Source organism: Perca flavescens, chromosome 21 (assembly GCF_004354835.1).
Source record: "Perca flavescens isolate YP-PL-M2 chromosome 21, PFLA_1.0, whole genome shotgun sequence".
NCBI classification, from domain to species: Eukaryota; Metazoa; Chordata; class Actinopteri; order Perciformes; family Percidae; genus Perca; species Perca flavescens.
The window spans coordinates 12,373,610-12,398,703 of NC_041351.1; the positions used below are offsets into that span (position 1 = coordinate 12,373,610).

At 42.2% G+C, this 25,094-nt stretch overlaps 1 protein-coding gene across 5 annotated transcripts; it reads right to left on the reverse strand.

The window, feature by feature from the left end:
• Positions 1–77: 77 nt before the first annotated feature.
• kat6b (K(lysine) acetyltransferase 6B) lies at positions 78–24,584 on the reverse strand. 5 transcript variants are annotated; one of them, XM_028567146.1, is made up of 17 exons: positions 24,330–24,584; positions 21,092–21,954; positions 16,292–16,400; positions 14,517–14,632; positions 14,247–14,364; positions 13,618–13,747; positions 12,191–13,152; positions 10,958–11,079; positions 9,847–9,959; positions 9,575–9,716; positions 9,277–9,438; positions 8,620–8,713; positions 6,838–7,069; positions 6,385–6,544; positions 5,687–5,956; positions 4,562–4,850; positions 78–4,178 (listed from the first exon to the last, which is right to left on the reverse strand). In XM_028567146.1, exons 2-17 carry the CDS (start codon positions 21,707–21,709, stop codon positions 1,369–1,371), a joined length of 6,447 nt encoding a protein of 2,148 aa, XP_028422947.1. In that variant the 5' UTR covers positions 21,710–21,954; positions 24,330–24,584; the 3' UTR covers positions 78–1,368. The 5 variants fall into 5 exon arrangements, with proteins under 5 accessions (XP_028422947.1, XP_028422949.1, XP_028422946.1 ...); XM_028567148.1 differs by lacking the exon at positions 24,330–24,584 and adding an exon at positions 23,002–23,195 and having other exon boundaries at positions 14,247–14,328; XM_028567145.1 differs by lacking the exon at positions 24,330–24,584 and adding an exon at positions 23,002–23,195.
• Between the last annotated feature and the right edge of the window lie 510 nt (positions 24,585–25,094).

The window sequence follows — 25,094 nt, forward strand, 5'->3', positions numbered from 1 at the left end:
ACCACAAATTAAAAAATTTTGTTTCTGTGACACGCTTCAGGCTAGTAAATATTTCAAATTAAAAGAGAACAATCAAGTACATGGTCATTATAATTTATTCTTATGCTAAAATGTACAGCATTTTAAGTGACTGACAAAAGGAGAAAAGTCATAAATACAAGAATGTCATTCTGTCCGATTTTTGTGCACATAGCCAGGTATTTTCCCCCTGTTCTTACCAGCAACTCTGTACAGGTACAAAGGCTACAAAAGAGCAATATAAACAAAAACACAAGTACAAGTTGCGTTTTACATGCAATCCATTAGCTTAGTTTGGTCTATTCACAGGCTTTATTCTTCTACACTTCGGTAAAATATAAATCCAACATTTTATAAAGATAGAAAACAAATCTACAGATGGAATGAAAAGGTAGCTTTAAAGGCATTATGTAAAATATCAACTTTGGACTAAATTTATATTTTCTTTATTGTTATTCATCGTTATAATCATTTAGTTATTTTTAAATTCTGCCACACTTCTGGACATTTTGAAATGTTTTAGAATTTTCAGGGTACAAACACTGAGATATGCTTTGTTATTTTGACAGAAATCAGTCTGCTTTATTAAACAGAAAGCTGCCTCAAGGAGATCTGTTACAAAAGACTTCAGAATTATACATACATAGCAATAAAACCTCTTAAACCGAACAGAAAACAGGACTAAGTTTACATTTTTTTTTACATTAGAATTAACAAAATATAGTTTCATCTTTCTCCCCGTGGAGGGAAACCTAATAAAAGGCCAGATATCTTTAAAATGGCTTGCTATTAAGCACAACACTTGTACAGTACTACTCAATGCACTGTCACTAACAGAGACTGAAGCATGCTAGTTGTCACTTTACAAAATAGGTACAATAATTTAAATATACAAAGGCATGAGTATAGTACAAACTAATTGTCAGCACTGTTAGACAGGTACACTGAACAGGTTCAAACAGCCACTAACTCCACTTGTAGCAGGCACATTAAATGGCTTCATTTGAGGCTGCTACACGACTGCAAGACCACTGATGAAATCTCTACCGCTGAGCTCTGAACGCCGAGCTCTGAACCCGTCTGCTCTAAAGACACATCAGAGACACAAACACTAATTAAATAGATTTTCATCGTAATGATGTAAGGCTTCCCATCTGGAGAAACAAAAATACTTTTTAACATTAGCTTCAAAGTTTACTCACTGAATTTTTGCATTCTTTCCAAGTGCTGCTGCTGGTTTTTAAGTAATAAACAATAACAAAAAGACACTCAAAAAAACAAAAGGCCAGATCAGTGCATCTTTAAACAGCAAAATGCACGCGAGAAGGACCAGCTTAGTCCTGCGGAGAGTTACCGCCTGATGAAAGGCCCTTTCAGGGACTGCTTGGACATGCCTGTGTTCATGTAACCATGGTGACCAGCTGGAGTGTACACCATGTTGCCATGTGGTGGAGCCTGCATGGGCTGCTGGGGGTATGGCTGTGTTCCCATCATGCCCATCTGCATAGAGTACTGGGGTGACTGGTTCATATAGGCATGGTTGCCATGGTAGCCACTGTTCATCATGGGCTGGCTCATGCTGTAGCCATTCATGGCGTTGAGGGAGGGCATGTTCATGGAGTTGACATTGTAGGCTGGTGCCGGCATGATGTTCATGCTCATGTTCATGCGCGGCATGGCGGCCAGCGTCCTGGATGGTGCCTGCATGGCCACAGTCTGTGGCGGCCGGGCGTACATCTGCTGCTGGTGGTGGGACAGCGGGGCAGACTTGGACCTTGCAGAGAGGTGACTCTTGGAGGCCATTTGGGGTTGGATCCGCTGCGAGGGCGGGATGCCCATGTTGCGCTGTAGCATCATGGGCGGCGGGGAGCTGAGATTCGGGGGCGGGGTCATGGTGGCCTGCACCTGTGGGTTGGGGACTCGATGCGGGGTCTGGGACAAGGAGACCAGGCTGGAGTGCTGAGATGACAGCGAAGGGGTGTTTGCATAAGATGTGATGGGGTGTGAGGCTGAGTGGTTGAAAGGCAGCGAGTGAGGGTGGTCTATGAACGTGTTGGTAAACTGCTGCAGCTTGGCCAGGCTGAGGCCAGACGACTGAGAGTAGTGCCCGCTGCCATACTCCCCCTGGTGGTTGATCCTCTCATAAAGAGCGAAATTTGGATTGCCTGATTCAGGAATGTCTGCCAGCTGCATGGTGGTGGTGAAGTTGGTGGCTATGGCGCACTGTGCCATGGACTGCTGCTGGCTGTGCTGACTGTGTTGATTGTGAAGGCCATGCTGAGCATGCTGATTGTGCTGGCTGAGGTGATTGTGCTGCAGGTGATGATTGTGGTGGTGACTATGCTGGTTGTGGGGATTGTGTTGACTGTGCTGGCTTAGCTGATTGTGTGGACCTTGCTGATTGTGTTGGCTGTGCTGATTGTGAGGGACATGCCTGCTGTGGGAGTTGTGTTGACTGTGTTGGCTGCGCTGACTGTGTTGACTGTGCTGGCTGTTGCTGGGAGGCCTCTCCACCACCACGCAGCCCTGTGGCGACTTGACGTTGCAGTGTGGCGGTGAGCTCAGGCTGTTTTGTTGAATCATCCCGCAGCTGCCGGGGTTGACGGCAGCCATTTGCTGGCTCACGGCACAGCTGCTCTGGGCCAGGCCACTGGGGGGGATGCTGCCATAGGAGCAGCTGTTCTGGGAGGGGCCTGCCCCACAGATGCTGCCCCCCATGGTGGAGTCGTAGCTGCTGGGGTTCTCGTAGTTCTCGGTGGTGCTCTCGATGCTGCCCAGATCGCTGAAGCCGCTGTCCACCACCTGCTGTGAGTGATCGGACACCGACGGCACATCCATCATCGGGCTCGTCTCCATGTTGTGGAGCGAGGGCACTGAGATGGCACTGTGGTCAGGGCTGATCTGAGTGTAGCCACTCTCCAGGATGGAGACCGCCGGGCTGTTAACAGACCGTACCGACTGGCTGGGATGGGATTGCGCAGAGGAAAGGGGACTGCTATGGTCTGACTGGGGGCAGTCATCCAGCGAGGTGAGCTGGGGGCTCTGGGCCACGTGGGCGTAGGTCTGCAGAGTCCTGCAGGGTTCCTGGCTCTCCACACAGTCCTGGAAAACATTCTCTCTCTCAGTCTCTTGCGTCAGGGACTGAACAGCTTGGGCTGTCTCTGAGTCAATCTCTGTGCAGATTGGGGGATCCTCCCTCAGCACAGGACTGAGTGTTGGCCTCTCTGCAAGCTGAGGAGGAGGGTGATCGGGACAAGGACTGGACGTGCTCTCTTCCTCTGACTCAGAGTCTACAGCATTATCAGAGTCTACAGCTGCTACTGAAGCGACTGCTACTGCTGCAGGTGGTGGTGTTGCTACTGTCGTTTCTGTCACTGCCTCTTGGATACTTTCTGCAGCGGTAGCTGGTTTATCTTCACCACACGGTACTGTAGAAACCTGCTGACTCAACTCAGAGTCATTGTCTTCTTTTGGATCTAAAAAAGGTGGGGTGCATTCAGGTATTTCTTTTGAACTCTGTTCCAACTCGGCTTTGCTGCTCTCAGGTTCTGCTGCCTTGCTGTGACTGTCATCTTCATCATCTGCATCCTGATCCTCTATTTGAGTTCTCTGCTCGTCCTCCTCCTCATCCTCTGCATTGTCATTCTCCAGTGATTCGACACCCACTGTGCTGTGTTCCACATCTTTGGCTGGGGAGTCTTGCCCGTGTTCACTCTCTTGCTGGTCGTCTTCAGGTGGTTCTGGGGAATCAGCTCTGTCCTCGGGCCTGGGGGACATGGCGGCAGGTGAGCACACCGGAGAAACCGCTGGCGATCCTTCAGGGGAGCTCGACTTCTGGGAGCCACGGTCAACAGAACTTGGGGGCTCAGAGAGGAGCCTCTCTAGCGTTGTATCTGGACTAGTCGAGCACTTGGCTGCTTTGCTGCCCTCGTCGCAGACAATATCCTGTTCTGGTTCCTCTTTTGCTTCTTCAGTGTGAATATGGTGCTGCTCAGCCTCCATTGGGGTTTCAGGGGGTGTGTAGAGGTTGAGCTTGAAGCCCATCTTTCGTTCATTCTTAACCCTCCATTTAGGAGGGCCACGTTTCACTCCTTTCGGCCAGCCTTTCTTCCGTTTCACTGGACGGGGTCTGGTGGGTCTCTTAGAGAGGATGTCAGCTCCTACAGGTTGAAAAAATGAATTAAAATCAATTTAATGTTCTGCCAGAGAGATAGAACAATCTGCTATAAAACAATTGGTAACACTTTACTTGAAGGTATCTACATAAGAGTGACATGCCACTGTCATGAACACATGACACAGTCATGACACATGAACCCTAACTCTAACCCTAACCATAACTTGTCATGACAAAAACCGAATGACACTTACTAAAAGAAGCGTTATGTCATAAACATTTATGACTTGTTTATAATGTTTATGACACGTTCATGACAGTGTCATGTCACTCTTATGTAGACACCTTCAAGTAAAGTGTAACCAAACAATTTTATGAGAGATAATGTATTACAGAGTATTTTTACGACAGTCAAGATGCAAATACCTTCTTTCCAGTGTTCAAGATTGTCTTTGTGTGCATTTTTCTCCAGTCTCGGGCGACCTCTCCGGCGTTTCATTGGTGTAATTGGTGTCTTGTCTTCCTGTTCGTCCTCCTCATCTTCCTCCATCTCGCCCACTCTGCAGGTGCGCTCCAGCAGGGGCATAGGACGCTCATCCTCGGAGTTGTCGAACGGCTCGTTCAGCACTTCTGTTGTCTCAGAGATGGTTTCTGTTGTTACACTGCTGTTTATTCTCTTTCTTTTACGCCCTCTCTTCTTAAGCACAATGGTTCTCTGAAAAACAAACAAAAGAGGGACCAGTGAAAACAGAAATACGACCTCCATCAGAGTAGAGTAGTTTTGTGAAGCCTGAAAACAAGGGCACTAGGTTGATGAAGAAATTCATTCAGGCTTTTGGGCTAAATGTAAAATGTTGAAACCACACTGTGAGACTAAATGTTTGAGCAATGCAGCCTGGTGTGGAAAACCACAAATGAGACAGGCAGAGTAAGCAGAAACCACGGTCTATATATTTAACATTCTCCAGTTGTTTCCCACTGGCTGCCTACAACTCAACCGCTTTCCTCTCCGAGATCCTTCACAAGAAGGATGTGAAATCAATACTGTAACTAATGCACTAAATAAACTCCAACAGCCAGTGTCATTCTTTTCTGGTTTCCATACTGTTTTTGTTGAAAAGGTCTCACTGACATCATTCACCCAGCTGTAATATTATCTCCAGCACAAGGGGGCAGTGCCATATAGACAGAGCAGATGTGAGAAGCACAGAGGAGGGCAGTAAATTAACCATGACCATTGACAATAGTACAAGGTTTAGCCTGCACAGTCTCGACACCAGCAGTGAAAACACAATCTATTATCTACAGCTGCAGGCACACAGGGAGGCTCCAGATGACAGGAGGAAGCCACTGAACCCTCCACTGAATTCATGAATATTTATCAAACCTTTCCATCTCACCAGAGTACACAACATGGTCTCTAATGAAGGAAAATACCTAATGATATACATTCAATTCCACTTTGTCCTGGAATAAAACTCCAGATAATCAATGAGATAATCCCACTAAGGGAAAATAGCTGACTTCACATCAACAAACAATAAAAGTCACCTTTCTCTTGGCTGCAAGCATTGCGTGGGCTTTTGTTAGGATGGGTGGTGAGCCATCAGAGTCATCATCGTCATCATCAGCTTCGTCATCACTCACTTCCTCTGACTGCTGGATGCGCCTTGTCCAGGACGGTGCAGGGCGGCGTTCATAGGTCCTGTAGGGAACCTTACAGTGGACCTTTGTGAGAGGTTGCCTGCTACCGTGAGTCATCATGTAGCCCTCCCTCTCCTCCTTCTCCCAGCAACTGGCCTGTTCCTTGAGCCGCTCAGCCTGGTAATTAAACAGACAAGACACATTATCTCTGGGAAAGGCGCACGCACAGCTCCAACATCTGAGCGATGATGCTAATGGGAAAACAAGAGATTGGAATTAACATCATGACAAATGAATCACCGCAGGTTTCTCCTGATAATAAGAGCAGCGTCCTGATTGGATGTCTGCCCGTCATGGAGGAAACATTTCCGTTAAGCAACCGTGGAAAGATTGCATTTCATGGAATATTCAGCACTATCAATTATGTAGTGAACTGATTTAGGGCAATTTTGCACAACATTAGATGCCTGCTGACAGTGATAATGCTTTCCCCATTAATGGCCTCTATTTGAACTCTCCAGCTAATCAAACAAACATCCAAGAACAGCATTGCAAGCAAGTGTAAACAAATAACAACTGGCTCCTGATTGAACAAAGAGACTCACATCCATCTCTGCCTCCCTCTCCTCCTCAGACAGGACAGCATTGAGAGTCGTGGAAGGTGTCCAGCGCAAGGCGTCAGGGTCAACCTCATTCCGACGTGGGTTAGCCCTCAGGCTCTCTGTGTGCCTCTGAATCAATCGCTCTCTTCTGATCAACACAATCCTAGGTCACAATGAGAAAAGCCCATGAGTTCATGTCAACAAAAGAGTGAAGCACTAGCCAGGGTGAACAGAATGTAGACAGAAGGTGATGTGTGGTTAAATGCGAGCATAAAGACGAGCTCTTTGGGACAGCAGGTGCTCCGTGTCCTTGGGGGTGCTTAACCTGACTTACTTCTGTCAATATTCAGCTGCATTAATGGATACGCTGTTAAAAATACCCACTGGCCTGGATAAGTCAGACAGCATAGAGAAGCGGCAGCACAGGCTGAAGGAGACTGCGGCTCGAAAACTGACCTGCCATCCTGTCTGTCAATCATGCCGAGCTGCTGGAGAGTAGCGGCGATGTCATGTGGACACATCCCAGTGGCCCTGCTTATTCCTTTAACACTGATGTGTTTATCTGGGTGCTTATAAAGGTACTCCAGTATGACACTTTTCCAATATGCCAGGTAGGATAAGCGACCCAGATCTGACAGCGGCTTCTCCGGGGAGCCGGCTTGTCCTTCTTGCCTGGTGAGAAGGTAACCTAAAAAGACAAGATTCAAACAAAAAACAAAATGCTTTAGTCAAGCTAGAGGCTGCTGCTGGGTTATTTTAGATTGCAATTCAATCCCTTCACCCCCCTCCCTTATGGTAAACATATTCATGCAAGGATGTGACACCAAACCCTGGTTGGGATTTCACCTTCAAATAGTATAAAGGGAGGCGATGCAATCAGTTTTACTCCCCTTCAACCTCTGTCAAAAGCTATGATACATGCTGGCAAGGGCAACAAAGGAGGTTGATGGAGGGGAGTAAAGAGGAAACAAAGCGACAGAGCGAAACAGAGAAGCAGCTGGATGTCATTGCTCACAAGAGACTGCACTTAGGAGAGATAACGAACGAAGAAGAAGAAAAAAAACTAATACTAATATGTATCTGTGTGTAATTAGTTTTATAGCGGCCCTGTCAAGGGTCATCCATTATGAGCGGCATGAAATTAATTAATGCCTTTTAATGTGCACCCACTGCCGAGAACCAAACAAGCAAATCTAATCACCAAACATTGAACACATAATATTCCAGTAATCATGACAATATTCATTACTAAAGCCAAGAAGAGGAGCCTGTGATAACAAACGCTTAGCGATGAAAGTTCAAATGAATGAATTGGAAAATAAGTCAATTTTTTCAATTTGTGTCACTTTACAAGTATATTATAATTAGTAAACCAAAACAGAGTGCTCAGAGTTCTTTGAATTATGATTTGAAAGGAAACATTTTTCACACAGGCACCCACTAATGCTGTGCTCTCAGAGCTACCTGAGACAAAGTGTTCCTGTAATACAATCCAATATAACAGAAAATCTTAATCTAAACAACTTCCAGCTCCAACGCTACATTTTCCAATAAAGCCTTCAAAGAGCTCAGAATTCAGCTGTGTTCAATCTCCCTTAATCCCTGTCTTTGTTATCAGCACACTCTCAATATCACAGATCCTCTTGCATCTCTGTGTCTCAATGGCTCCCAAAGTGAACAGGAAATCAAATGCTCCATTACCGCCCGCCCTCCCTCTTTTCCCTTCTCTTCATCACACACAAACTCGGCAAAGAGAAAACTCTTCAAAACAATAAAATGCCTATAATGAAAAGAGAAAAAAAAAAGACCTGCCTGCCTTTAACACAGAAATCCACTCAAGGCAGCAACTGTTTTCAAAATTGTACCGCAAGGCTTTAAATATTGTATGTGCTGGATTAACTGGACTAAAACATAGAAGCGCTATCCACCTCATCATGAGTCAAGGAGAGAGAATTGTGGGCATTTTCGATAAAAAAGCTCTTCAGGCTTGGGTAAAATACTATTGGCCATCAAATAATGTATGCAGCCAGAATGTTATGTTTTTCACTCTTAATCTTCTGTGATTGCCTAAGCACTGTACATGAATGCTCTTGATTAGGCTACTTCAAAGCCTTAACCATATAACAAAACCTTGCCACAAGCTACAAATTCACCCCCTGATCTCAAATTGTTTGTAAAGACCAATGAAAAAAAACAACAACTCAGTTCTGTGGTCTAAAAAAGCATTAAGGAACTTACTGAAATCAATAAGGAACCTTCCAAATCCTTGCCTTTGGTACTGAGGCATAATCATTATGCAGGAGACATTGTACTTCTGCTGGCAAAGCTTTTCCTGAGGGAAGGAGAAACAGATCAAGTATGTCAGAGCTCTGCTGAAGCTGGCAATTTACTGCACCTGCCATTGTCCTTGTCTAAAGCAGTGCACATGCACGCCACGCACACACAGGGCGATGAGCTTTCACTAAAACCTTTCACTCTGTTCTGAATTGTAGCTGCAACATATGATAATTATCTTTTTGTCGGTTAATCTGTCAATTAGTTTTGGATTATTCGATTAATTGTTTCATGTATAAAATGTTAGATAATAGTGAAAAATGTACCAGAGCCCAAAATCTTTTTTTTTTTTTTTTTTACATCATTAATTGATTCATTAGTAATCAATTAACACAAAAGAAGACAATCCTCACACTTTAGAAGCTAGGGCAGACTACTGTTTGGCATTTGTTCTTGGCTAACAGGTTAATTGACTAATCATTTAAGCACTACTGTGAATAAATTCAATCCACGTTACAAAAACGGACAAATGACAGTAGGGTCTAACTGTATCAGTATCACCATTCAAAAATGATGTGCGGTGTTCCTTCATTTCCCATATAATCACTCTGTAATTCTTACCTTGGAGAAATAGCCCACAAGATGACAGCCTTTCTCATCATTCTTTGTAAGTATGTAGAAGAGGAAAGGCTCCACATCATAATACAAGGTCTTGTGATCCAGGAAAAGCTTGGCTAACAGGCAGAGGTTTTGGCAGAATAGTTTGCTGACATTTCCATCAACCTAAACACGGAATAAAAAGACCAAAAGGACACTGTTCAAACAGTTCCCTTTTTTCCCCTCTTCCTCCCAGAAACCCATTCAGTGGAATATCATGCAGCATACAGTTATTGCTTTATTGCTGTAAAGGGAAGCTGACCTCAAATACTGAAAGGTCGTCCTTTCTGTAGATTTCATTGGCTGGTGGGTGAAACCAGCCACACTTCTTTGTGTGTCTCTGGAGAATGTTTTTGCTCCTCATGTACTTCAGACAGAACTCACACAGATAAAGCTTTTGTAATCTGACAAAGACAAAGAAAAGGCTGCAGTTTGTATTTCAGCATGAGAGGTCTTTAAAAAGGACACTGAAATAAAAATGCAACTCAAGTAATAAAGAAAGTGGCATTATTTGTTGAGTAAAAGCAACATTACCTTGAATATTCAGGAGGGTAAGGCGACGAGTACCAGGTTTGAATCTCATACTTCCCAAATTCAATGAGCGCAGGGCATCGCACAGAGTCTGTGTTCATCAGAGATCCAGTTCTCTGTGAAAAGATTCAATAAAAGCAAATTAATAAATGTGACCCAGATTATTCAATCTTACAGTGTCTCTTTTAACCAGTTCATAAATATGGCATTGTGGCAAAATTCTCAAATCAAGATGGTGGACTTACGAAAGATAATTTAAATCTGACCAAGATCTGTCACTAGTAAGACCTTGATACTTATACATCATCTGGGTTCTGATCCTACTTCCTTTTAGAAAAGCAATGCATTAAAAAAACATATAGGATGAACGTGAGTTTATATTTGACCCATTTTACATTGAAAACTTAAGAGTAGATATTGTAAATCAACATAATGCTGAGATACCTTCCAATCTACAATTTTTTTTCCGTATCACCCACCCCTACCCTTAAAACATCAAACTGCTCAGTTACCTCAAAAACTACTCAACTGTCCATATTGTACGGAAACAGGAGGGAGAATATGGCATGAAGATAATTGAAGATGATTGGGAAATTGGGCAAAGCCAGACTAAGACTACAAACTCATGAATTGGAAGAACATAATACAATATTTTGTGACTCCAAAATTGAAATTTATACAAAAAGGTTCTCAGGTACAAAATGAATGCTGGAGGTAGATATGGTTAAACAAATGCATGACATTTTCAGAATTTCTGGGCTTGTGATTTTAGCATGAGACAATGAAAATATGTATAATAGTGGACAGATTTGATTATATATATATATATATATATATATATATATATATATATATATATATATATATATATATATATATATATATGCCTATAATCTATATCCTTGATGTTCCACTTTGGAGGAGGATCTGGCAAAGCAAGACTAATATGCCTATAACCCCTTATATATGTCATTGAAAGACCCTGTTATGTGTTGCCCATGTCAATCCCCTTGTTTAACTTGAAAATCTCAAGACAAATAAAGTTGTACTGCTTGCGTAAGCCGAAAACTCCACTTAATCTTGAAGATGTTGAGCCCTTTCCCCAGTTTCTCACCTGCACGGCGAGTTCCTGTACATGAGTGAACGTCTCAATGTCCTCCTCTGAGATGTGGTCTCTGGACATGGCTGCAAAGTCGGCTTGGGCCTCCTGCTTCACACGCAGCTCCCCGTTGTGGCCTGTTACAGGCACAATAACACAACATCAACACATCAGATAGCACATCAACACGGCCCTGTTTGAAGCAGCCGTGGCTGAATAGTCTCATAAATGCATTCTATGCAAATGGGTTAATACTGAGAGTACTGCTGCTGAGCCTGTTTGAGGCCGTGTCTCTGAGGAATTTCATAATGTATCATCTTTGCATGTTTATATGAAAATCCCTAATGTAATGAAGTGAAACTAAATCACTCTAATTGCGTAACCGCTTTCATGTGCTTAGTCATCCACCAAGACAGTTTCCCATGAATGAAGAAGCAGATGCAGGGAAGGGAGCGAGTGTCGACATGAAAAGCAACTGATGTTGGAAAGCAGGCAGTAATTTTATGAAAGACATCAACACCATGACATAACCACCAAAACAAAAACCCATTATAAGTGGACGTGATGTGTCATTAGCATATTTATGGAAATGTACTGCTGGGGTAAGTAGTGTTTGTGCAGTATATTGTTTAGAATTGCTTGAAAGATATATCCATTTGTTTTTCCTACGTGTTATTTTTTTAAACTGTGACTTCACTCCTGAAGACAGTGAAATGTAAGGGTTACTGCACTTCTGGCTATAATCATCATGTCAGCTCAGAGTCAACTTGGGTGGGTGAATCACTGGGTTGTATGTGTCTAATGACCGCTGGAAGTGAGGTTGAGTGGAGACAGTGATTTCAAGAATGAGGGTGGGATGAGGAAGAGTGCTGGTGTGACTACAGCCTCTACTAGGTAGTGATCACAATGTGCGCAGTACTGCAGAGGGTCAAGGACAGAGCAAGGAGCAACATGAGGGAGTTAGTGGGCCATGCACTATGACAAAAGCCAACGGGCGAGAGGATGGAAGCCACGTAAACTCCGCAGCCAAGTCAAAACGCAACGAAACTGGGTTAAGAAACTAAAAGAATTCAAATTAGGCAGAAGATTAGTAGTCTGTTAGAATGTTGAGGGTGTCTTCTCAAAGAAAAGATTAGCTTTAGTCTGGAAAAAAATAACTGCGAGTGACAAGCTTTAAAAAAATAAATAAAGAAGAAGCTTAAAGGTGTGGAGACGCAGGTCTTGGCTGGAATTTTGAGCCTTGCTTACCATGATTATTCTCAGGTTTAATTCTTCCGTCTGTCAAGTCTCCCTTTCCTGGTGATGGGGCTCCCTTCTGAGGGCTTACTTTATACCTCAGCCTGCCTAGTGTCCTGTGCTTTTTAAGGAAGGGGTTACGTTTGAAATGACTGACCATCTTAAATGGGTGTCCTCTGGGTCGGCCTGGCCCAGCAGATGTGGAGTGTAACCTATTTTTATTAAACTCGTTCTTTCCAAGGCGCTGGGGCCCCGTTTTGGACGCATGGGGTGAATCCTGCTTACGATGCAAGCGCTTAGGCGGCGCGTAGCAAGGTAGTCTCTTTTTCCGCGACTGTCCCTGAGTAGTATAAATGTGAGAGAGTCCGTCAAATAGTCCCTTAAGTTGGCTGCTATTGCAGAGACTACTCAGGGAAGGAACACTAGACTGGCTGGAGGAGCTCTGTGGCGAGTTAGCAGAGGTGGAGCTGCTGGACACCTGAGAGGGGGGGCTAAGTCCCGGCAACGTGGGAGCAGGAGGAAGTGCAGAGGAAGAGGGGGTTATCTTTTGAGTGGCGTCAGCAGCAAAGGCAAACGGCTCTGGTTGATTGGACAGTTTGGGCAGACCCTTGTCTCTAGAGCTTAACTGTGTGGCGGGCGACTCTACGGCTACAGCTCGCGAGCGACGGCCCACGGGGGAAGGGGTAAAGAATTTGGAAAGCCCATCAATAAGCCCTTTGGTTTTCTTGTTAACGGTGAGTGTAGCTGGGGTGGAGGTGGGCGTGAGGGGGGGAGTGGTGGTGGGGGTGGAAGTGGTGAATTGGGTGGCGTCGACCGCACAACAGGGGTCTGCAACAGCCAATCTGTCTCGGGCGTCCTTCACAGATGCAGCATGACCAGATGAAGGTGTAGAACAGACGGTAATCTTTTGACCCCTACCAGGTGACCCCCTTCCTCCAAGTGCTACCATGGAGCCGTCACCACTGGTTACAGACCTGCGAAGACAACAAATCGCTGCAAGGTCAGATCTCACTGCCACACGTGTAATGTATGTTTGTATAACAATGTATTGCTTTTCTAATTCTTTGTTTTTGCATGAGTAACGTGTTTTTTTTGGAAGCAATCGAAACATTTTGCATCCAAAGTTCAATCGTGCCACAGTCTAATTATTTTTGATGAGAAGAGAAGATTTCCCTGTTATTTGTATTTACTTATTGTTTGCCTGGTGTGTTATAGTTCTCTGAAAAGGATCATTTCAGTTTATTACAGCTTGGGTGTTATTTTCGTAGTTTTGACCATAACCTTAATCTGTTTTGATAACATTGTACTCACCAAAGTAATTGCTCAGATCTGAAAACACGCAAGATCGCACTCAACAATGTCGCCATGTTCCCAGATCTTAGCAATTAACTCAGAATAAATGTTGTTATTACCAGAAATTAAGATCTCTTAACACTTACATTCTTTGTTTGAGCTTATTTCTGGGCCTTCCGATTGGCTTTGCATATCGACGTTTGATCTGATCGGCTTTCTTGTGCAGCAGTTTCTTCCCATTCTCCTTCGGCCTGCAGACTTGGCAGATCCAGGTACCTGGAGGGTGTCCAAACACAGAGAGTAACGTTTGAGTGGGTTCATCAATTCAGAGGACATACAGTACATTCATTTGAAACATTTCCTTTAATACAGAGAGCTGGCGAGATTCCTGCCAGCTCACAATGACAATCAATTACTCTACATAAAGCAAAAATCCATAAGAAAAACATTGGGTCAATTCTCTGTCCAGTGGAATAGACTTTGTGTCAGGTTGTTGAGCAAAACTATGCGACTTGTATGAATTGACTGCCAAATGTCCTACTACAGTACGCGCACCATCATTACAAGCCTCGCTGTAGGGTCAGTACTGTAATCCAGAGATAGCAAATCTCCCCGGGGATGCTGGAATAATTTGATATGCATGCAAAGCTTCTAATAAGCCAATGCTGCTTCACTGTGTGCTGAGTGACAGCCCCAAAAGGCCGTCTGTGAAGAAAAGGCTTTGAATTGACAGCCGAGAGGGAAACAGAGAAGCCAGGCAGTGTAAACACCTCACCTTTTGGCATACTTGAAAGCGGCGGGTCGCAGCACTCCATGTGAAAGCCCCGATCACATGAATCGCAGAATAGCATCTCATCCTGAAAGGGAACAGCAGGCATGTGTAAGGGATGTCCCTGTTGCAGACATGTAACACCACCAGTCATTTAAAGTCTTTTGGAGATATAATTCCAATTGTGCACAAGAGAGGCTTTGCAAATGAGATCTTCCTCCAAGCCAACAACACAGATAATGGTGCGTTTTAAAATGCATGCAACATTATACTTACAGCATTTTTCCCCTGTATTCGACAGGAGCTGCAGGTTTTGCATTCAATACACTGCCATCGTAATCTCTTCACATTTGAGGTTAATTCAGGGGAAAACTTCAGACATGATGGATGCCCTTCAGAAGCAATTGAAAATGCATATTAGCATAACACATTTGTGCCAGTGTTGACTGTGTCACAGAGCTAGAGACAAGGTAATCCATGTATTCACACAGTAAGGTCAAATATTAACATATTACATCATCAAAAAACAATGGTACCACTGTATGTCCGCAACACTTCTTTTCCCCCTGCCACAAGTTGTGTCTAAAAACAGTATGATCAAACATCTGAGCCGCTAATTACAGATAATTTGATCTTAATGAGGCAGCACTCATTCTAATGGAAGCCGATCCATGAAAGTCATGTAAAAGCTTGCCTTCTCCCTCACCCGGCTCCCTCTCATGGTTGTAAAACAGCTGTTTTACAGTGAGAGCACAAATTGTGTACACTACGAGCGGTTAATGAAAACCACCTCGAAGCTACTTAGTCAAATTTGAGCTATAAAAATGTCACCAGGAGAACAATTCCTTACGGCATTTAAAATAATTGTAAGAGGTAATTTTATGGGGGTTAGCAGTTTTGCCTGGAACAAAAGAACAGTAAAGGAAATGCCACCAATCTGCAGAGGGAAAAGGGTTGATCTTTGATCCGCTGTGCCTGGTGCGCTCTATAAGAACAATCTAAATTGAGCGAAAATGACTTGGGTGATTTCAGATTCTAATGGCCACTTATAGAGCATCTGCCCTTCTTGAGCCCACTGAGGGTTGCAAGCAATTTGGATCCCTTCAGCCACTCAATTTGAACATTGTTCTTCCAATAAATCCCTTAAAGGGAAGAGAAAAATGTGGAGCAAGAATGTGACATCTGCCTAACCGATGCTGAGAACTACTGCTACCAGGATTGGGTGATATGGTAATATCCTGTATGTTTTGAGATAAAAGAAATTTGTTCACAATCACAGATTTCTCTACAACCTTTATAGCAAGGTAGCTTTGATATCTCGAGTTGTATAAGGCTATTGCAGGCAATTTTGCAAGTCAATGAGCAGGAATGCTTAACGGAAATATGTGCAGGATTTTTGCATCAATGTGATTAGGTATAATGATTTGTCATGTAAAACAGATATTTCCATCTAGTTATAGAAACATTTGGCCAGATGAATGTCCAGAAAATGCACCAGATCATGCTATAACTCTAGCAATAGAGCAATAAATAATTACATTTCTAACTACTGTGATATAAATATTACCACAAGAGATTCCGTGATTGAAGATGTTATCCATGTCAACCACCCCTACTTACTACTATTCTTAAGTTAACATTTTTCAAGGACAGGGCAATAACTTATTATTATTGTCATCTTTCATAGAATTACAATGTGACATGATAATTTCATGTTATATCTTTACACAATGTAAAACAATCTTGTGGTCCAAATGAATGCTTCCAAACAAATTTAAGTTAAAAGCAAGCTTTTGATTTACATATTTTAAGAGTTCTGTCTGATTTAAACCAGAGCAATGTAATATTTTACATGGGATTTTGCATTTAGATGCCATATGATATCGCAATTTATTGAATAACTACTTTTCTAAATATTGTGATAATGATTTGAACTATATTGCCCACCTCTATTCCTAACACGCATTCACTGTGTGCCTTTGCTAACATGCTAACAGTTTTGTCCAGACTACAGTATGTTGTAGCTTGTAAGAACATCCAAGGCGACTTACCACTGCTCCCACAGTCTGCACAGGACAGCAGCTCTTCTGGCCGCTTGTCCCGATTTGACTCTTTCGTTCCAAGACAGAAACTGCATATTGGGATGGGGTCAACCCGGAGCTGGGTGGGAACACAAACAGAGACAAACTGTTTAAAAACAGAAACGAGCACAGGCTGCGTATGAAGTGCTTGAAAGCCTGTTTGTTTTTGGAGATTTTATCTTGTCAGGATTTTTGAGATCACTGCCGACTTATTGCTGGTTTATGCAAGACAATAACACCAGTGTGTGATTTAATGAAATGGCCACAAAAATATGAACTAAGCTCAGAAGATGAAAAAAGGTGTTCTCACAGACTAGAAATGAATAATAAATGAATCTCATCCTCAAAGATATTGAGATCCACCTCCTTTATCCATTACATCTGAATGGGTATGTGATCTTAGTAATCATAGTTTAAGGGCTTAATCCAATTCTTAAAGCTTGCACTCCAGTCTGAAAGGATTAAGCAGCATGTAATCAAATTACCTCAATAATAAAACATGCTCCCATTGTTACTGCCATGATCCACTGTAAATGTTGCAAGTCTCAGAACAAACACTCATTTAAAGGCTTACGTTTAAGTTCAGAAGAAGTAAAATATGAGCTCAAGGTTTAAGAGGATTTCCCCATTGATCACTCAGAATGAACAGAGGCTGACTTCACAGAGGAAAATAGGGAAGACTTAGTGTCATCCCATCATAAAACAGTCAGTTAAAATGTGCCAAGTAGTCATAACCAGACTAAACCCACACTGAGGTACTCTGGCTTTCATAAGCTGTCCCTTTAAGTATGAGATCATATACACAAGTCTCTAAAGGAGCATCAAACAAACTGCTGCCTCCTTCTTGCCGGGCCTGCACGATTAATCGTTATAAAATCGCGATCTCGATTTAATTTTTAAATGACTTTGGGGCATTTTCTGCCTTTATTAGGCAGGACAGCTGAAGACATGAAAGAGTGTGCTAAGAAATCATTCTGTTTTTGATACTGTACTTAAATTGGCAATTGACAAACTCCATTTCTCTAGAGACTGAAGTTGTAGCTGCAGCATGTTGATTGACATGTTTTAACTATGTAAAGACATGTTCAAGGAGTTCAGATAAAGCCTGTATCAGGGCCATATTTAGATCAATGTGTTATATGTCACTATTTTTGGTAGCCTACTGTACTTAAATGGCCAGTATGTACTTTATTATTTTCTTTATTCACTGAAGCCTCTATGTTTACAGGCTTGTGGTGAGGTGCAATGTGCTATATGTGCCAAAGAAAATCTATGTTAGGTACTGCCAATTTGTTTTGTTTTGTCATGGTTCACGTGTGCAATACACATTACACTTTGAGAAAAAAATCGTGGCAGAGAATAGTGATATCAATTCTAAGCTAAAAAATCGTAATTCATATTTTTCCCCTGAATCGTGCAGGCCTACTTCTTGCTTGAGAGGAAGTTCTAAACGGAAAATAACACTCACAGCCTGGGTGTGACCATAAATAACCCACCTCATCATCAGTTTACACACTAAGGCCTCGTCAATTGACTGGAGCTTTGAAGGGCACTCTGGGGATGCCCATAATTAGTTCCTGGTTTCGATGACGCTGATCAGCATCCTGACCTCAACAAAATTTGCAACCTCCACATCTCTATTGGTCCTGACCTCCTCCTAACCGATAGTTGAATTAAGGGAGATCTTGTTTTTTGTTTTTTTCATCCGTCAACAAACACAAGACAGGAGCATCCTTTCAACCTGTCACAGCATCCAAAAGAAACCCAAGGGGGAATGCAACTATGACACAGAGGGGATTTGGTCATTGTTCCTGGCTGTTGTATCAATTAGTTGTTATGGTGAGGGGAAGCAGTTTACTGCCACATCAATGATTACTCTATTTTCAAACCTGCCAGGTCAATATTTGAAAGCAGGCACTGGCATTAGAAGCGGACTGCTGCTCACACAGCTGTGATTATGGACATACTATAAAAACACTGAAATGCTAAAGCGTGATGAGGCTACACCTGTAGAGTATAACACTGTGGCTCAGAGGTAAATCATCAGGATTTTCTACCGTAATTGTCTCGTGTTATGGAAGAAGAAAAAAAAGTTGCTCAGTTGAGTTGGGCAGGTCTGCAACTGCAAACAATCTTGTTGAACAGGCCAGGTTATAAGTATTCTTCATATTTCAAAAACGCATAACTACGACAAAAAGTTTATCGCCAACAATTTTGAGAATTGGTTATCGTTCATGTCATTTATCAAGCTAAGATATAAACATTCCCTGGTTTCAGCTTGTCAAATGTGATGATTTCTCTGTTGGTATATAAATGTAAATTGTTTGGGTTTTACACTCGGACAACAGAACCAAACTGAAGGTGAGCAGATTTATTCTTACTATTTTCTGACAAATTTGTTTTTATTTTATGACAAAAACTGAACAAATAATCTAAAAGATGAATCAATAATGAAAACACTTGTTAGTTGCAGCCCTTCATATAACCCCAATGTTTTGTTAACTGGACTGCACAATGTCTGTCAATTTGGAGTTCATTAAAGTTAAAATCACATTTGCTCAGAGCAGAGATAAATGGATAAATATGAATATGTTGTCCTTGATCACAAGCCATTCTACGATATCACTGCTAAAAGATGCAGCCAAAGTTACTTCAAAACAAGGCTTCAGTGTTGTGGTTACTTCAGAGTTATTACTTCTTGTTTATGTACAAAAAGTACATATGTGTCCTCTTTATCATGAAATATTATCCTGAATAACTGAGTAAACAAGTTTCTTGAGAGCCTTAAAACTCAGATTTCTGGCTACCAAACATCATAAATATGATTTATACAAGATCATTTTAGATAGAAGCAAGAACATTAATGTAAAGAGCTTGAAATGAATAAGACATCAGTGCTAACATGCAGCCTGTGCTTTCAACTGCTGAAATGCTCAGAGCTCATAGGCAAGGTTTTTGCTTTTTTTTATTTTCACTTTTTTCTTATGAAGTCTTTATAACATAGTCTCTGCTGACATGAAGTCTAATCCAGGAACTGGAGAATTAATTTCCATCAGGAATATTCTTAGGCCTGGTGATTAAAACCAATAGTAATTTGCAATCTGCACAGCACAAAAGTGCGAAAATAAAGAAACAAACACAGCTAAAGAGATGCTGATGATTTACTTGGGGATTCTAAATTAAGCACATTACAGGAAATTATGCTGCTTCAAAAGAGCAGGCTGTCCTGAGTGAGGGGGTGGGGTCTTATTAGAAAACTGCTGGTAGAGAGAGAGAGAGAGAGCTCAAATTGTTGCATAACGCAGCAAGAAAGAAAAAAACACTCATTCCTTGCCTTTGTTCCTGCCAGAGTCTCTTCAGAATCTAATAAACTCTAAACCAAGACTGCTCTTTTTCTTTTACCTCAAAGTATCTCTTATTCTCAACACACACACTTGTGCTTCAACAACTTAACAGGCAGAGATGTCTCATCCTTTGAAGTGAATGGTAAACCTGGACTGGGCTAGGTGATGTCATCAGGCTTGGAGCAAAAGGTTGAAATGTTCCAAATGGAAAACAGCAGGCCGTCCTCAGTTATGAGAACCATTGCAGGACACTGTGTCTCTAAACAGTTCTCAGTTTCACTTTTGGCCTGACCACAGACACAGTCACAGTTTTGACTGCGGTATCAAGGTGTCGCTTCCTGAATATTCACTGTGAAACTGGTGGGGAGCAGGGTGACATCTCTAAAGCATGGTGCTGCTCAGCTGCATAACTTGTGCATAAACTATTGGACGGCACTTCATCTTGACACACGGTCTGCAAAAAGCCCTTACAACAAACCTACCTACAACCTACTACTACTAGATGAGTGTAGACTGCACTTTAGGGCCATACAATGAAAACTATTCACTGCTTGACAGTGTCTTAAAATTGCAAAGCAAGTACAAAAGTGCTGTCATTTTACAGACTTTTGTATGCAGTGTAGAGACACAATCTCTACAAACTATAAACCACCCCTAAAGTGCCAAAAGCAACGGAAACAATTCAACCTGGAAGTTTGTTCATATGGTTTTATTTACTCTCTGGGGCATCTCTGTTAGCACAAAGGTCATAACAACTGCATGCAGCCTGAGAATACTATGTCCTACCACATATACTTCAGCTGCCATTCCTCAGCACTCACTATTTGTGATGACTAGTTTGTGCTCATGAGCATGTAAGTAACCAATACAATCTTCCAAATCTGTTCACTGATGCTTGCTACTCACAAGATAGCCAGCCACATCCCTTAAGGCCATTAGGCTAGTGTTACATAACCTGTGGGAAGCCTACAGCAGACTGCCTACCGCACACTGTCAGCATGACTTACTGATTATCCAAGTTCTCATATTATGGAGACCAACAGCAACACAGCCCCAAAGGGACGCACTCTCGATGGTGTTGTTTCTGACCTGCCGAGCTAAAGTCCCACAGATTTAAGACCACAATCATAAAATTCCTATGAAGCAAATGCCGCTTACTGGTGGCCCAAACTTTCAAACTTCCTCTTTGGTAATGATGTCATGGAAAAGCCACTGTTCCAAAAAAAGGTCCTTGGTTCTTGCTAAACAAAGCTTTACTACATGTTAGAGCTGGATAAGAAGGTTGAAATCAATAGCACATTAATAACACAAATAACTTATGTTTCCCTTTAGGGTAACAGCAGCATATGACAGACCAAAGTCCAGGGTAACATGGGAATAAGCATGAGGTGAAAGAATGAGAATGCAGAGGCCAAGGTGTGTGTACCTGGTCTCGCTCATGGGGGAGGAGTGTCACTGATGACAGGACCAAGGGGGAAGAACTTGGACACCTGGAGCCCCTTCCCTCCACACTGCCATGGCTAAGCTTATATCGCGGGCCATTTTTTAACAACCTGCCGTTGTTTACTGACCGCTTGGCTGCCAGTCGTAACCTCTGCCGGAAAGCAGGGTTATCAACAATGTTTAAGAGGTCATCCTGGTTCCTCAGATACCTCTCGATGTTCTTTAGTGAGGAGCCATGGGTATCATCCAGGCCCTCAATGGCCCTCTTAAGAATTTTATTCCAATCAATATGGCGCAGATCGCTTGAATTCCATAATGATTCCTTTGATGGCACAGACACATTTGCAGGCGGGATTGATCCAACTCTCCCGGGATTTCCTGGGTCCTTGTAAGAGGCACTACCCTTATTTGTAACCTTAAGAATAGAGCCATCATGAACACTTAATTCCAACTGCTCAAGGACGGTCTTCTTGTCCAGTCCATGCGATGTGGCCACCGCATGACAAATTCTCTCCTCTGAAGGCCTCTGCTTTTGCCTTTTGATTTTCTGTATTGCTTCAAGAATCCACTCCGTGTACAGAGGGTTTGCCAGTTTTACCATGGTTGAAAAATTAGACTCACAAAAATCTGATCCATACAGATTCCCCGTTCCTGCTGCTGAACACTGGGTACATCCACATCGTTAGTAAGGTCAAAAAGTTATGTTCCACACGAGCATCCGCCTTCTCAAGTCTTCTTAATCCTGGGTATCTGACATTGGTCTTGAGGAAAAGTTGGCACAAGTAAATTCCACAATTGTAGTCACCAGCTGACCTGGATCTTTATTTATTTAATCCCAGATCAAATCTAAAAGAAAAAATAAAAAACAAATTGGTCAAATACATGTGTAAATTACAACCTCTCCTGCAATTACTTGTTATTTCCTCTTATTCACATTCTATAAACTAGCTAGCTTTTTAGCCAAGGACACCTTACAAGACAGAGCATATACCAGGAAGCCCCTTATTAGAAAGCTATAAGACATATATTAAACATATTTGCAGATTATGAGAGTTGTAGATTTGTTAGATAAGAAAGTAGGCTAATCTATATATTTTAGATTCAAAAAGTTAAATATTATTTGTTGAATTATGACACCTTTTGTAAAAAAAAAACAACAACACATTTTTATGTCATAATTTAAATGACTGAATCTGAAAACATTTCATGGACCTCATGAAAGAGTGCCACGGACCCCTGGGGGTCCTCGAACCCCACTTTGAGAATCACTGGCATATTGGATATACTAGGCCAGAGGAATGCAGGACGTTTAAGATGTGTTAAAACATGAGAAACAGATGGATAAAAACAGATGAAGGAGCTGTCATGGTTGCTAAAGAAATCCGAGTGACTTAATCCATAGTCTGGCACCATAATCCACACACCAAACCAGATGTCCGTTTCAAAAGAGACTATTTTTTGTAAAAGTAATAAGTTTTAGCACAATGACAGCTATAACTTCTACCGAGTGAAAAAGTATTACAGTCTCCTCGACAGATGCATGTAGGCTACTCGGTTTCAGATTCCTTTTCGACATAAAAAAAACAAGTTCACATTTATTTTTGCAGCACGTAATTTTCCAAAATGTCACCGTCACATGTCTAACATACGCGAACTGATTAAAAACATAAAAAGGACATCATACGTAAAGTTTAAACGTTACCTGTCCGCACGCGACTTTTGACAGCTCGACGTCCGCAACGACAAACTGATCAGCGCGAGCTTTAATGACATTTGTATAATCAATGTTCACTTCCTGACAGCTGCCGTTAGACGTTTGAGGCACGTCTGCAAATAACCACCGAGCCGTTAGACGAAGCAAGAAACCGGTAAGTTAATAACTACGTAACAAACCTAGAGTTGTGGTCCGCTGAGTTGAGCAGATAAATGACAGTGTTGCCAGCATTACTGATGTCACCTAAACAGTCGCCATTTTGTTACAATGTTGTAGTTTACATGAATCCGACATGACGCTGATTACAATCCAATGGGGTCTCATTAAACCTTACCTACACTAATGTGCCCTCCCTAGCAACTTCAATAGGCTATTGGCTGTAAAGACAAGATCCGATTTCTGGTTTGATAAAGCACATGTCAATCTTTATGTATGAGCTCACTCTAGGAGACACGGCACTGGCTGTATGATCTGTCACTTCCCTCAATTGACCCGCCTCTTAAGGTGCCTTCAGTGATGAATTGATATCATTTACTTCCAACACCCATAATATTTGAACTTACTGCTCTAACGGCAGCGACAGGACATTATTAGTCATATATACACTATAAAAAGCATAAACTGGCTGAGTAACGATTAAATGAGATAAATATTTAACCACATTTCCCAAGCGTTTAACGCCGGCCCACCTTTACTTAGATTCCTCCTTGAAACAGTTGGTTACACTTGAAAGTGATTTGGAACATTTTAGACTTTAATTGGCTGTTTGTTGAATCTATCATTACTTTGCATAAAACCTGCAAAGGCTCTAGCGCTGATTTAAAGTGAAACATTTTTTTTTTTTAAATCAATTCCAGGTAGCATACCAGTACTCCTGCTGGCTAAATGTGTCTAAGCTATCGCCTTTCCCCTTCTTTATCTTCCTCCCTTTTCATTATTTTCCCGAGAGGAGCCGTAATTCTCCTGATATTTAACATTTCAACTATGTGACGTTAAATTGGCTGCGATAAACAAAGGTTCCGTTGAGCTAAAAAGTAGCTCGCTCCACGTCTGCCAGCGAAATTATAAACGTCCTGTGTTGCGCTGTGCAATAATGGCATGACCTCTTTATCACCATTAACTATCAAATATCTCCAATGAGAAAAAATAGTGAGCCCTGGAGGGAAAAAAGATGTTCAGGGGGGAATACAAGTTAACACGACTGCCGGGAGAGTAGCTCCTTCATCACTGGTTCTCAATTATGTATCGCTAGTTTCTTTAGCTCCCATTTCTCAGCTTCAGCTCCGCTCTCGTTTTCCATATTTTAGTAGGAAATGATACACAGCCTCCTTGGATTTTAACATCGTTTTGTTAGATATTACGCAAACCGACCTATCTAATCTGTCGCCGCCATGGGCGAGAAGGCACAACAAATAACGGCAAGTTTCATGCAAGGATGAACATATAACTAGTATGAAAGAAAAAAAAACGAGTGCACATTCTACCGTAAAATTTGCTGGTAGTTTACCTCTGCAAGTTTTTCCCCCCCTCGGATACTCCTCTTCATTATCGGGGAAACGTCGAAGGATACATGTGCAGCGACATATCCGAGCGATTTCGTGGGATTTGATCTCTTGAAACGAAGGCTGAAAAGCTTGCGCCGAGACATGGAGAGGACCTGATAACAACTAATTGAAAGGTTAATCTACATAGCAGCCTGTGACAAAGTGGTACCCTCCCCCTTCTTCTTCTTCCACTGTAGACATCCCTACTTCAGTGGAGCGGACCGTCGCCCCTTTAGTGCGCTCCTACAATGATATTGTCAATTTCACTTTTTTACCCCCTCCATCAACATGTCCAGAGATGAGCCAAGAGGAACATTTTTACACTTCATATTTTTGATGCATTATTAGTCTCCGCAGGCTACATAACACATTCATGTCATAACACCCACATTAACATTTATTCCCTAAGGGCATTTTTAACTTCCATTGATGTGCAGTAGATAGAAGATCAAATGTGAGTAATTCTGACATAAACACACACATTTTATTTTTAAATGATCTATGTCTTGCACTGGCCAATACTACCCAGGGCAGTGTAGGATATCATACACTAACACCATAATCTGCGAATTAACTTCACCATGCCCAAGGAAGAGCAATAGTTGCTGGCAATAATGTAGATCATTAAATTCTCAGTCTTTAGATTTGCGCTCCCCTCGCTCATTCACCAACTCTTTAGCAGCATCAGAAATCCCAGAAAGCTAATTTTTCATGCAGTAATACAGATG

Coding starts and splice junctions, on each gene's coding strand:
- kat6b (XM_028567146.1), bottom strand. CDS start 21,709: ATGGTAAAACTGGCAAACCCTCTGTACACGGAGTGGATTCTTGAAGCA. Junction 9,960..10,957: donor TACAGGAACTCGCCGTGCAG/GTGAGAAACTGG, acceptor ATCTTTTCACAG/AGAACTGGATCTCTGATGAA. Junction 9,717..9,846: donor TACCCTCCTGAATATTCAAG/GTAATGTTGCTT, acceptor TGTCTTTGTCAG/ATTACAAAAGCTTTATCTGT.